Source organism: Pleurodeles waltl, chromosome 7 (assembly GCF_031143425.1).
Source record: "Pleurodeles waltl isolate 20211129_DDA chromosome 7, aPleWal1.hap1.20221129, whole genome shotgun sequence".
In the NCBI taxonomy this organism is placed as follows: domain Eukaryota; kingdom Metazoa; phylum Chordata; class Amphibia; order Caudata; family Salamandridae; genus Pleurodeles; species Pleurodeles waltl.
The window spans coordinates 1,485,202,369-1,485,216,351 of record NC_090446.1 but is presented as its reverse complement, the minus strand read 5'-3'; the positions used below and the strand labels follow the sequence as shown (position 1 = coordinate 1,485,216,351).

Below are 13,983 nucleotides of genomic sequence, written 5' to 3'. Positions count from 1 at the left end.
ATTAAGCAGTCTGCTGCTGCAAAAAATGCATTTTGGTATATTGAATTGAAATTTGGAATTACAAATACTGATATTTAGAAGGGTGTCCCTTACAAATAAAGGATCAGAATGGGATGTATGAATGTTTTGCAATCAAAATGCTGCTGCAAAACTTTCACACTTTACCACCAAAAAAGTTGGTGGTAACCCATCACAAATGTTAGGGAGCCCAACGGGCCAGACATACCTTAGGTACATTGGTAATGGTGATTGCTAAGTAGTGATTTGCAAAAAAATGCTCTTTGGTATTCGTTAATACTAATCTTCGTACATCTAGTCCACAGTTATTTATTAAAAACTTTTTAGTCACTCAACAGAACGGAAGCAGAACTACCACATTTATGTGTCTACTAACAGTATATTGGGGACTTTACATAGGTTTTTGGGTTGATAATATAAGCTTGCAGATGTAAAAAACTTGTTTATGCCTTACAGAAATTCCCAGTGGCATAGAGGACATAGATTCATTTACTAATGCAGTTTTCTCCTCCTTTGGAGTTAAGAAATCCACTGGAAATGGATGGTGATTTACTCCCACCAAGGTCTATTGTAACTTCCCTTTCAGGATGTAAATTTGAAACAGATCATCTCTCAGATTTGTTGGGGTGGAGGAGAAGAGCTATTATTATTGAAAAAATTATTTCCCCACAAAGAAAAACACAAGGCCCAGATTTATGATAAAGTGACAGAGCGCAGCACAGCAAGTCACCTTGCTGTGTTGCTCTGGTCACAGGGAAAGGGCAAGAATGTGCTGTATTTAATAAATACATCGCACTCCTGTCATTTGCCCCTTTGCTGGTGCCATTTTGGCAGCCAATGCAGTCACCCTTCAACCATGATGCAAGGGTGCCTGCTTTGCATGCAGGATTGTTTTTGTGCAAGAAGGGACACCTTCCTGCACAAAAGCAATCATAAGAGGCGTCTTCCTCTTTCTATGGGTGCTGCAAAATGCAACACACATACAAAGAGGAAAAACAAGCAGATATAAAGATCTTTCTCCTCGTTACACTTCACGTGGAGAGGGGTAGGATTTTGGAGCATTCCCAGGTTTACCAGGATTGGTCGATCTGGAAATGTGTCAGAAGCCATAGGGGTTGTGTGGGAACACCCGTGCAGCACTCCTGGATCATCTCACCCGTGCAGAGTAAGGCAACACAGTGATTTGAGATGCCAAGCCTTACTCTATATTTATGGAGCCATTCAAAGCCATGCAAAGCGGTTTTGTTGGCTTCATAAATATGACTTAGTGGTTTATATCACACGTATCACGTTGCGTGGTGCAAGCATTGCACATACCCCTCATAAATCTGGCGCTAATTATGCATTTGCACAAGAGGTTCCAGTTACCCCTGTGGAGTTTTAGGCCATGTAGAACTTTGTATAGTGTAGTCACATGAAAATCCTAAACAAATTCCTAGAATGCTAAGCAAAGCGCTGTTCTGGAGGCATACTGGGCCAGATGTATGATGCACTGGTTGCTAAATACTGGTAGCAAATTGCAATTAGTGTCTTAATTTGTGACCCGGCCTATGTAATAAATGGTCAGGTTTGCAAATGGTCAATTCCTGGTGGGTTGTAATTCAACCTACCTCATGAATATTAATGAGGTAGGTTAGAAACTACGACCCACTAGGAATCTCAGCCTTTACAGGGATGATGGCTCGCTGACCACCATCTTTGTGATTTTTTTTTAACTAAAGCGTTTTATTTAAATTCAACTAATTTTCCTTAAAGATAAAACAGAAAGCATTCAAAAATATAAAATGTAGGCTTCATTTTAAAGGGTAGACAGTTCTCCTGGGACCACTGACTACACTTTCAAAATGCATTGTCAAGACAGGGGCACCATCACTGTTTGGGAATGGCTTACCACCTCCTTTGACGAGGTGTTAAAAGATTTTTTTTTTTGTGACCGAAATTCAGTTACAAAATAATAACATATATCAATGTCGATCAGTATTTGGAAAAGATGCTCTAAACATGTCCCTTACAAATGGCGAATGAGTATTTGGTCTCAAACCTAAATTGTGAATTAGTAAAGTTCTACCAAATCACAATTTGTGATTTGTGAATAAGAAAAGGCCTTTTCTGGTTCCAAAAGGTCCAGTTCTGCAAATAGTACACTTTGCAACTACAAAATGACTATGTACATCTGACCCACTATTTATAATGTTCATCATTAGCAAAAAAAAAGTAAAATTACCTTCACGATGAGACATCACTTGTATGTGTTTTTGGTGGATATGGCCCATTGTTCTCACTTTCATTATAAGTCAGCAAATGTCTGCTGGATTTGCGTTACTAGTGTTCAGTGCAATCAGACTGGTTGCAAAGTCTTGTACAAGAGGAGTTGACATGGCCATTGTGAATCTCACGTGCTGAGCCCAGCGGCTGTTTTGCAACACATAAGACATCATGTTTTAAGTTTAGAAAATAAATCCCCAGCTGCATATTAGTGATCCTCCATGGTGTGGTACAAGACGAAAATAGGCCTGCCGTTCTGTAAAGTTGATCAGTTATTATTGGTTCACGATTTTCCAGGTATCACTAAACTATACAATCCAAGTTAGGCCCAGGATGTTATTTCGGATTCGAAAGCAATGCTCAGATCTATTCCGGTGAGACCTACCAACTGTAAGTGTTTGGTCTGCAGTGCATCTTTGGGGTTGGTGTTGTCTTATAGTATCATTCTTGTTCTGTATTTGGACCTCATTGCTGGTTGTTCTTTCCCTCATTTTGAACCCCCACATTTGATGCCAGAAACTCATTAGTATGATCATACCTGTCCTTCTGTCTTTTCTTCACTAACAAGTCTTTTTTAGCACTCTTTTTGGTATGTTGTTGCTGCCCCTGTAGAGGCACACAAATAACTATTGGTACCTCCTCTTTTCCAGAGTCCTTCAGTACCTCTTCTTCACAAGGAGCCTCTACAGGCGCCATCATAGGAATAGCGGTTGCCATTACATTGCTTTTCATGCTACTGGTGGGGATGTCTCTTTGTATCACCAGAAAAATCAGAAAAAAGGGCAACTCAGGTAAGAGGAACTGAGGAGTCAAATTACTGTGGCTCTCTCCATAGCAGGTGTTCAGGCTGTGAGTATTAGGGTGGAAAGGAGTAATGCCACAGTGTTTATCAGAGCTGTGAGTGAGCTCCCACAAGGTGCAAACAGTCTTACCCATAAAAGTAAACAGGTTTCAGTGAGGAAGCTCTGGCTCGCTTTTGGTACATACGTGTAATTGGCAAGAGATTCTTAAGAAATGTACATGACTAGTGCTTACAAACACCAATGTGGTTAAGAAAAGTAAAACTTAACAAGACAAATGTTGTAAACATGAAAAATAGAATCAAAATAACCCCCTCAATTTAGGAGGGCATGGTAAAAAGTCTTAAACTGTCAAGATATTGGCAAGGCAATTGACCAGGTACCCTTTGTACCCTGTGACAGACCATGCAGGGATGCAACATTTTTAATGTACTTATGCATGACTTTACTAGGTTTGCGTATACGTACGTGTGGCATTTGTATGTCTTATGTGTGATACTTTGAGTAACACTTTATTAGAAGGTAAGCGAAGCAATTTGATCTATATTTCTCTGTTAATGACATAAATAATTGTGTACTGTGAATGCACATATGCCTGCTCACCATGCACCTCAAACAGCACACTGTGTCCTCAAACCTCAGCCCCACCCAGTTCTCGTGAAGAACAATACTCGGGTGGATTCTTTGTGGTTCGAACCTTTGAAGGTAGTGAACCCTGTAAAGACATGCAGGACAAAGGTCCATCATGCACACCGTTTTTTTAATGAACAGTACATAATCAGCTGTGAAGGCTGTTCTGTAACACACCGCCCATAAGGCAGCTGCTTGGTCAGGGCTGGAGCTTTTAATGAAGCAGCAGCGTAGACACCATTGTTATCTCGTGCAAAGGATGAGGTACTTTGTCTCCTTCAACCCAACAACCCCATGCCTTGTGTGAACCAAAGCCAGTTCTGTTTTGTTTTTGGCAGCAACACTTTCTATGCTAGGATTTTAAGAACATACTTACAATGGTCAAAGTGAAATCACAAGTCCCAGAATGCAATGTCTTGAAAGCTAAAAAGAAAGCAGTACTCGCTGAAGGTGTCTCACAAGACATGGAGCTACTTGGCAAATATGTATGCAGCAGAAATTAGTCCTTGAAGGACCCTTGGTTATTATTTCGGTAGTGCCTCATCCTAGCACAACATGGGCATTATTAAAGTATTTTTGTAGTGCCTTTTCAGTGTGTAGCCTGGATTCTTGAGTAAGTTTGCAGTATAGCCAATCAAAGCACTTCGCTCACCATTGTGTAAGGACATGACGGGCTGCTACACAAAACTCTTCTTGAAGAAGAAATAAAGTAGAATTGAAGTTTTCATGTTTTCTTCTATTTCCATGTTCATCCCCTGTCCAGGCAAGTGTAACCTCATCTTGCAGGCACCCAGGCAAATGGGTGAACCAGCATGAAACCCGCTGTGCTGACAGGGTGTCTGCAAGATGAGTTACAGCTGCCCTAAAAGAGAGCAATTATGAAAGACAATGAAAATTCTCTAAGACAAGGCTTTGTGCAGCAGCCCCCCTTTCACTTCAACAGTGATGAGCGAAATGTGTTGATCATGATAAGGCGTTTTAGGGTTCGTTTGCCACAGGGAGGCTACTGGCATAGGATTAGGAAAGCACCTGCTTAGAGGAGGACAGTGGAACACTTCGGCACAGTGAAACGACCTTTGTGCAACTGCCTGTAACTTGCATCTAATCTGAATATATGATGTGCACAATAAAAAATACATAAGCAAAAAAGTTCAAAAGAATAGATTAAATTACAAAATATGTTTCTGACCTCTCCCTCACTGCATATTCTGGCTTGCACCTACCTTTCTGTGTGATGTGCAGTGCTCTCACCCAATCTCTTCTGTGTATGGTAAGACTCTCTATAGGTGACTCAACTGATGCTTCGAGAGCTCTGACAGAGCAGGGAGCTAGCAGAGGATAGTGAGAGGGGCCCCTCATTAAGGACCACAGCTGCAAGGTTCTTTCCTTGCAGAGCGATAGGCCTGACAATGACAGGCCCCTACATTAGAGTGAAAAGAGTTTAAAGAGAGTAACTGGTACAGAGGTACATAATCAGGGCTCAAATCCTAAAAAAAGAAGTGGGACGACAAACCAAGTTAGAAAGTGACATCATGGGGCTTAACATCAAAGCATTGACATATCTTGTGGCATTACAGGAAGTTGCCTCACAACCCATAACCTCACAGGACGTGGCATTACAAGAAGTGACATCAGATCTTAAGACCTCCCACATGTATTTAGAGGGTCTTTCATAAATACATTGAAGCACGTCACAATATTTAACAAGTGAGATTTTGTGTCGGTGTTGTGCCAGATAAGTGAAGCAACCTGGACCCAAAATCTGGGCCTCAACTTATACAATTTATTTTCAAAAACTCTGCCACAAAGAAATTGGCAACAAGGACAAACATGGCAGTAAATCTGTTCTAGTCAATTGGTTGCAAAATCAGAATTTAAAAATGTATTATGGGATAAAGGCACCCGCTGCAGATATCTTTGTGTGCACAATAATGGTAAAATAACTCTAAAAGTTAACATATTTGCTGGAGAGATCTGTTTTGTCTAGTCCTAGTTTTGACTCAAAGTAGCAAAGAGGGTTATTGTGTCTATTGCTAAACACCTCATGAAACATTCAGATGAAAGATTTTCTATTTTATGAAGCTGGGTAAGTGGGTTGCTGCTTTTAACACAGATGCTTTTGGTTACTTTATAAATTGTAATCTTTAGGCCCTGCTGGATTTGAATGAAAAAGCCCCTTCGCCTGCACGTTGGTGCTCGGGAACAGAAGCCGACAACATGCAGTGTGCAAAACTTACACCATTTCGAGTTCAGCATATTTCAGTGGAGCCCAAGTTCATGGCGGGGGGACAGCGTCCATCCTGTCAATTATTACCTGCATATGTCCCCAATGTGTACCCTGTGCATATCCAAAAGGTGCCCTGCTTCACAGGTTTTGGGGCTGGGTTCATTGTCCAGATCATGGTGCAGACTCCTCACAGACACGAATCAGTGTCAGACGTCAGCACTCAGGAGCTAAGTTAAGCAGATCCCTTACAGTACAATGAGCCAGTGCTGGGAGTTCTTGCATGCGCTATGACTGCATGAACATCAATTCACCAAAATGTCAGGGGTAGCTGAGGTAACATCACACGCCCTTTGACCTTCTGTTTCACTCCCACGCCAAATAGTTAAATACACCCATTCATACTTACACACACTATCTCGCCTATAAACACACATCCACAAGCACGCACATAACATACATTTACAAGCATTTTTTTACTTACCTCAGCTGCCGGGGAGGATCATATTTCAGCTAACTGAAACATTATCCACTATTAGTGTAAGAAAAACTAAGAGAAGTCCTTCAGGATGAGCTGCCACTGATTTTGCCACCGCTGAGGCCAGCGGTCGCAAAGGCAGTACTAGGGGTCGCAAGCGATAAGGCAGGGGTGGCAGCTGCAACCAGTGGTGACCTCTAAATGACATCCATGCATGACAGTTGTCTTGAATGTATGGAAGTCTATGTATTTGGCCTTCCCTACAATGGTTGTGTTAAAGACTCATGTAAATGGAAAAGTTGTAAACATTTCATTACAAAAAAATGCTAATTGTTATTCTATTATTCTTGTCTGTACATCTTGAAATCCTTGTTCGACCCTATTTCACTGTTGTAAATACCTTGTCAGCAAACTATACACCCTAGAATCACAATCTGAACATTGCTTCATGGCCTGAAGTATCTAGTATCTTCCAGTGCTGATTTGCCAGAAGCGACTTCCAGGTAATGCGTGGCAGTCCAGGCACCTCCCAGTGACAATGATTTCTGTTTTTGTACCTTGCAGCCCATTTGTCCAGCAGTCACATTTTTGCTATGAAGGATACTGCACTGTTGGTATACATTCAGAGTGATACAGCAGGGAAGCCTGAGGTTTGCAGGTGGGACATCACCAAGTAGATGGTGGCGGGCTTCCACTGTGGAATTGGCTTGGCTGTGTCTCTACCATACATTAAATGAGGCCATATGCTGTTTGTGTGATAATAAACATTTGGCCAATGGAGGAATAAACATTCTTTTTAAATTAAAGGTAGTGGAACCCTGAATGAGGCATCACATGGCACCACAGTGGATTCTACGTATCAGGTGAGTCTTGCTGATTTGGCGTTTAAAATACACATACTGTGAGAAATGTGCCTTATCACTGAAGAAAACATGTGAAATCATGGACTACAAGATGAATGTTTAACTTATTTTCTTCCTGTTTGTAGTTCATGTTTTATGCCTTGCATCATTTATCTCTCCAGTGGCAGTCTTACATTATCAAACACATAGCAACAATGTTCAATAAGAAATCAATGTAATCCATTATTAAATAACTTCTTTACGTTTCCCTGTAGCGAACCGCCATAAGTACTACACAAGTTCAGAATATGGAATAATAACTTGAAATTAACCTCAAAACATGATTTTAAATTGAAATATGTGGAATGGTGATTGAGAGGCCTGAGCAGTAAGCCTCAGCTAGGATGGCAAATTAATCAACATTCAAAAGTTACAGTGCAACTAGAGAAGAAAAAAAACACTTTTGAGATACATACAAAGTGACGAGTTATAGGCGGAAGTTATACACTTGCCTAACTAGAGCGCATTGATGCTGATGGACTGTAACAAAATGAGAGGAAGGGAGTCGAAGCACGCACATGCTTATGATCTGTAACTATAAAGTGAAACTATGCAAAAATTAATATTTATTTGGATGGTAGCTGTGTCACAGAGCAAGCAGGCTTAACTTAGAAAACATGTAAAGCATGTAGAAGTGCAAAACAGTTAAAACAATCAAAGACACAACATAGTAAAACTCCATTCTAATGCATAAACATAGAGAAAGTTCCATAAGCTAAATTATATTCAAATGAAAAAAAATCAATAGGGGCACTTGAGGTATAAATTTTTAAAGATTTAAGTAAAGATTTCACCAGAAAGTGCAAAGTGCAATGGTAGTCAATGGGTAGTGTAGACTGCCACCCAGGCATGGATGGTGACTGATCACAATGAGCCTGCATCAAATACACCAAGTAGATTTGTCTCAGTGAAAGTATGGAAAAAAGTCCAATCCAAAAACTTCTGTGTTCATGAGAGAAACCAGAAAGTCAATCTCACACCATGGAACAACAAGTCAATATGTTTTACATCAATCCCCCTTGAAGCACTGGAGCAAACGTTTATTAAAAGTTTCCAAACTTTTATTCATTGTCTCAATGATTAAACAAGTACACTTCTAAGGCCCCAGTGACCTAATGGAGGGGGCACTTAGGCCCATATTTATACTTTTTAAGTGCCGAAAAAGTATAAATATGGGCCTAGAGTCTCTCAGGGTGTCAGGTGGAGGGCACCAGCAAAGTTCAGTCCAAGTTCCACTTGCCACTCATTAGCTTAATTTCCATGAATTGGCCTCTTGTAGTTTGTTGTGTCCCAATTGACACAGAATAGTTTACCTAACTGACCCTTGGAGTCCTATTCTTTATACTGGGTGCACAGGGAGCAGGCCCAGTCCGTCAGTGTTCTTCTCAGGTGATTCACAGCAGGTCCAGTCCCCTTCTGTTTTTTCACAAATCCAGAAAGTGTTCTGTGGAGATACATTAGGATGCCATATTTTTGCCAAGCATCAGTTACTAGGTGCAGTGACTTCTGGGCGACCCCAAATGAAAGGAGTACTTGTGTCTGTGGGCAACACTAAACATGGTCTCTGAATGATGTGGTTGTGTTGGGGAGAGGCCTATGGAATTTATTAGTGTCCACCCACAACTAGCATCCGGTTTGAAGAAGGTCCTATACCAACAAAATACCACAAGACAGAGGTCTGATAAGACAAAAGCAAGGTCCCTCAGCACTAGACAGAAGATACACAAGAAATACACAAGTACTGTCCTGGAATCCTGTTTGCTCCCTTTCAAGGGCACCAAAGTATTTCAGGTGGCTCCAACAGATCTGTGTGGCAGAATTTTACTTGCTTGTGTCAACAGGTGCCAGGCCTCACCCTTCAGCTGGGCTCAAAGAAGTTATCCATGTGATCTATTTTGTAGCTCCAGAGTGAAATTTCACACTCTAGTCACATCTTATTCAGACCATCTACAGGCGGGGGGTTGCTGGAGAGTTAGTACACTTTAACCTCCAGGAACCTCAGGCAAGGGAAAGAACTTTTTAAAAGGTACTTTTCCATAATATTCATTAAAAAGCTAACTTCGTCATGGAATCATACTTCAGCATTAAACTGGATTTTAAGTAACTCTTAAAAATAGTTGTATAATTTCTTTTCTAGCTGGCCCTGTTTCTGAGATACAATATTAGTATTTTAATCAGTACCCTGATTTTCTACATAGGACAGATAGGACTGACAAAGTAAAATATCTTTTATGGGCTTGTCACATTTGGGACATAGTAACATTAATTTTCTATACACCCTACCTTTTGGGCTACAAGGCACACATAGGGGCAACTTACTAATATTTAAAGTGAAGGTGTTTACTGTCAGATAGGGTAATGTTTACTGGCTGCATTGCAGGTTTCAACTGTAGCAGTCAGGCTACAATTGTAGCCTAAAGTCTTGTTCTCCTTATCAGACTAGTAGATGGCACAATAAAAGCTGCAATCGATAAGTGACATTTAACTTTCCATGCCATGGATGCAGTTTCAGACCATACACTGAGGCTTAAAGGGGCATTATATAAGCCAGTCAGGAATTTGTCCATTTTCTACATTTTAAGGGGTCAAATCACATACACTGGCCACTGGACCACAGCGCCCCAGTCTTCAGAGTATAAAGACAGCAATATAATAAGCAAAAAAAGGTATGGCCACTAAAAAAGGGTCATTTTCTAATATAAATAAAAAAATGGTGTACCAAGGCAAAGGAAGTTCACATTGAAGCTCTTTGGCTGGATTATCCCACTCATTCATAGCTAGCTGTATCATTCATATTTTCGATCTCCACCCAATAAAGACATTGATAATTTCAACCATCAAGCTGGACATGCATAGTGTTTTGATTTCAACCCATTCAGCAATCTCATTAGCCAAGATTTCGTACCAGCTTAAATGAGAAAAAAGGGTAAAAATTAGAGTTTCTCAGTCATGATCCCCATGTGCACTAGCTCTCCAAGGAGCTGGTGTGTTTGCCAGAAAGTGAGAGCACAGACACCAGCATTGATGATGCTCTCAATAGGCTCCTTAAGAGCAGACACACTTTAATGGCGAAAATTGTACGGTTCTCACACAGTCTCAGTGTCAGAAAAAAAGAGTAACTTTAGAGTTGCCCTGTACTTTAATCCATGACCTTTGGTCTTATTGTACCTCCTCAGGTTGGAGGAATGTGTCAATAAGCTTTCTTCCATCCATAGGTAAATCAAAGCAAAATCCCAGTAGAAGTTGTCCTGTATTTTAATCTGTAATGTAAGGCTGCATACAAGTTGCCTGTTATGCAAAGATACCAAAGGAGGAGGAATGATTCTCAGGTTCGGTTAAGTATTGCTGCTTCAAATAAGAAGCATCATAAGTTATTGCTCAAGAATGGGCAATAATATGTGGACCCTGAAACCAGGTTCTTTTCAGCATGTTGTACTCTTTTCCTTAAAAAAATGTCCATTGTCTACAGAATTTACAAATAATGTGTTAAATGGTGGTGGATGGAGACCTGGGGTCAGGAAGGATTGGGGGAATCGTACATCAAAGCATTGCAACTTGGAGCCACCATTAGCTCCTCCCTCAGAAGTGCATCAGGGAGGCGGGTGGGGGCGGTCATGGACCTGCTGCACCTCAGCTCACAGCCTGTGCCTGAGGTTTCCCCTGGTGTGGATCCGATGAGCAGAACAAACTGTAGTTCTTTTAGTCTGTACTGAAATAAGGGAATGCGAACAATAGAGAATGGAATGAGAGGTAAAGGTTTGTGAAGGACAAGTCAATGAATGGTTCTGGAGAGCAAGTAAGTAAGTTTGGGTTTTTGAAAGAAGTTGTGGAACATCGATGGAAAAATGGGTACATTATTGAGTTCATGGATAGAGGAATGGATCCGTTATTGCATGAGAGATTGAGCGCCGATTTCAGAAGAAGAGGCTAGCCCACTGTACAATTGGGTGAATGCCATCCCATCACATTTGCCTCATTCATCTATGTGCTCAATTATCAGCACTTCTATTTATGCACTACATTGCAAATAGTTGAGTGTAGTGCATCCCCCTCATTCAACTTCAGTGTTAAAAGGACTCTGAAAGGACCATGTGCACTAAGCCACCCAAACCCCAGTATATTTATCTAAGTAGACGTAGACACATAAATGATGTATGTGGCTCCCATCTAATCCAGCATAATGTGTGGCTCAAACACAAGCGCACAGGCTCATTTTGAATGTTATGATGAGATGTTAGTTGCAGAAGGCTGTGTACGCATATTTGCTCACATTAGCAGGTGAAGGAGAGGAAAAATAATTGAAGGAAACAAATACACTTTAAAATATATGAGACAAAAAACAAATTAAACAAAGGCTGATATTGATTCTCTCATCTGTTTTCAGGAACTTCAAAGGCGGCAATCTGACACTTACGGTGAACTGAAGATAGACAGAAAATGAATATTTGTGTGATTCCAATCTTCCAACAGAGAAGAGGCCGAGGGTCCCATCCCTATTTTCAGTTCCGAAAGGAAATGCATCAGTGGTTTGTGACCACACTTGCAGTCGTAAACCACTGATAGGTTAGGTGGGTTGCCGTGGTAACTGAAAGGGGAAAGTTTCTCCACAGGGAATTGTGATTTGTGTCTGCAGCAATGGGGGACGGAAGTAGTTCCTGTTTCCTCTTCTGATGTTTTCTAAATGTGAAACTGTCTTAAAAAACAACATGCATCCTTTTAAGGAACACGAGTGGTTAAAAAAGGATTCTTGTTTGGGAACACAAATACAGGAATAGTGATCTGCTATTCCTTGCAGGCCATCATCCCTGTTTTTGTAGCCAATTGCAATAGACGCAAAGAGCAAACTGTTTAATTTAAACTCATTATGCAACTGTGATTCACACTCTTCAACTAGAGATTATGTGATGATGCTGGCTAGAGATGTATGTGTTGGAGAGGTTGGACTAAGGGAAGATCCTAGTGGAACTCCGCAAATTAGGTTGCAGGCATCCGAGGTGTTCGGTGCCAGTAGTGCATATCCTCAAATTCCAATGTCATGTAGGTGTCATGTAGGTATTGGAGAAGGATGGGATGAGGAACAGTGTTAACACTCTTGCAAGGTCCAGAAGGATGAGGGCTGCCATGTCTCCTCCGTCCAGAGTTATGTCAGTGACATCTGTGTTGGAAATCAGAGCAGTTTCCATGCTGTTGTTGAGTCTTGACACAAATCACTAAATCAGAATCAGTTTGCAAAAAGCCAGTGGTCAATTTGTTATCACTATTTGCAACCTTTCTCTTTATACATCTTTATACATCTGGCCCCTTGAAAAGTATTATGACAATTTGATTATTACCATCTGCAACCCTTTCTGTCAATGTTTTTTGTGGGATCTCAAAAAACATCTGCAAAATGCCTTTATTTCTGTATTCATTTCCATGCCACTGTTTTGCAAAAACAGCCAAAAGACTGCAATGTAGCACACCATTTCTTCTACCCCTTTTGTAAAATCAGACTTGATATTCTCAATAAATGTACCACCTTACAGTGCAACTGCTATAGCCGTTCTCCCATATGCACAGCAGCATTTCCCATTGCACACGGAGGGCCTAATCTATGTTTATAATAATTTGCTACTTATTCACACTAGCAGTAGAATGTTGACTGACATCAACATGTGCCCTGAAGTAGACAAGCTACATTAAGAGGGGCATTTAAGTCATGTAATTTAATTAAACTATAAAGAGGAAACGTTTTGTGTAAAGACAAAATGCATAATGAATGTAAAATTCTTGGTTTCAGAATAATTGAGGTGGATATTGTACAGGTTTAAAGTTGGAAGCTGGATGTCATAAAATATCATCATTGTTTTTATTTAACAACTGATGCCTTCCTGCATCCACATGAATAATTTAAGGAGTTTATATAAAAGTGATGTACAATGGTCTTTATCCCCTTATTGTTCTCATATCATAAACTTTAACACCAAAACCCCTGAGATGCCCTGCTCTCAAGTTCCCAAAAACCCCACATTATTTTGTGTCCCTTATGACTGTCTGTCTCCCAGTGCTCCTACTATAACCAACTTACAATCAATAGCATATAACCATGTCTCATCTCAAATAAAGTACATTTCCTCCAGACCTGGGCCTGTTTTGTGTGAGTGTTGAGTATATTATTTGTCACAGTGTGTGAAATATTCTGGCCAGAAGCCGTAGCCCATGGTTAAATATATCCTCTCTTTTGCTCACTGGGTATTTCCAAGACCTTGAATGTAAGCACAGTGACATCGACATACCTCACTACTATTCACTTGCCAATACTCTCCTTGGTTCCGTCCATTCTCCAGCTTCCTGAGGAAATAAGTCAACACATAACAAGCCTTACTCTTTTCAACATCATAGTATGAGGGCGTCTCACATCTGATAAACAGGCACCTGCACTTAATAGCAAACTTGTATGAACTCTCCTTGCTTGGGGTATAGCTGGCTCACTTTTGAACTAGAGTCCACTTTTGTCTCTTTCCCTGACAAAGACTCTGCAGTAGACATGGGATACTGCCAGAAGCCTGTCTGAAACTTCCCTTTCTTTGTTTAATTTGAATATTGTGTTATGATGTGTCAGTGTCTACCAGGGATTTTCGTGCCAGTTACTTGAGGTAAGTATGTATAACAAGTATGTCATTGCTC

The 13,983-nt window shown here is 40.6% G+C and overlaps 1 protein-coding gene across 1 annotated transcript in view; it reads left to right on the top strand.

Annotated features, from left to right (window-relative positions):
- Positions 1-13,436, top strand: part of LOC138246550 (sialic acid-binding Ig-like lectin 13) — a 238,017-nt gene extending 224,581 nt beyond the window's left edge. The window contains exons 8-10 of the mRNA XM_069201220.1: positions 2,934-3,074; positions 7,223-7,278; positions 11,702-13,436. Of these exons, the coding sequence (XP_069057321.1) occupies positions 2,934-3,074; positions 7,223-7,278; positions 11,702-11,758 (254 nt within the window). The 3' untranslated portion in view covers positions 11,759-13,436. The remainder of the gene's footprint in view (positions 1-2,933; positions 3,075-7,222; positions 7,279-11,701) is intronic.
- Positions 13,437-13,983: the final 547 nt, after the last annotated feature.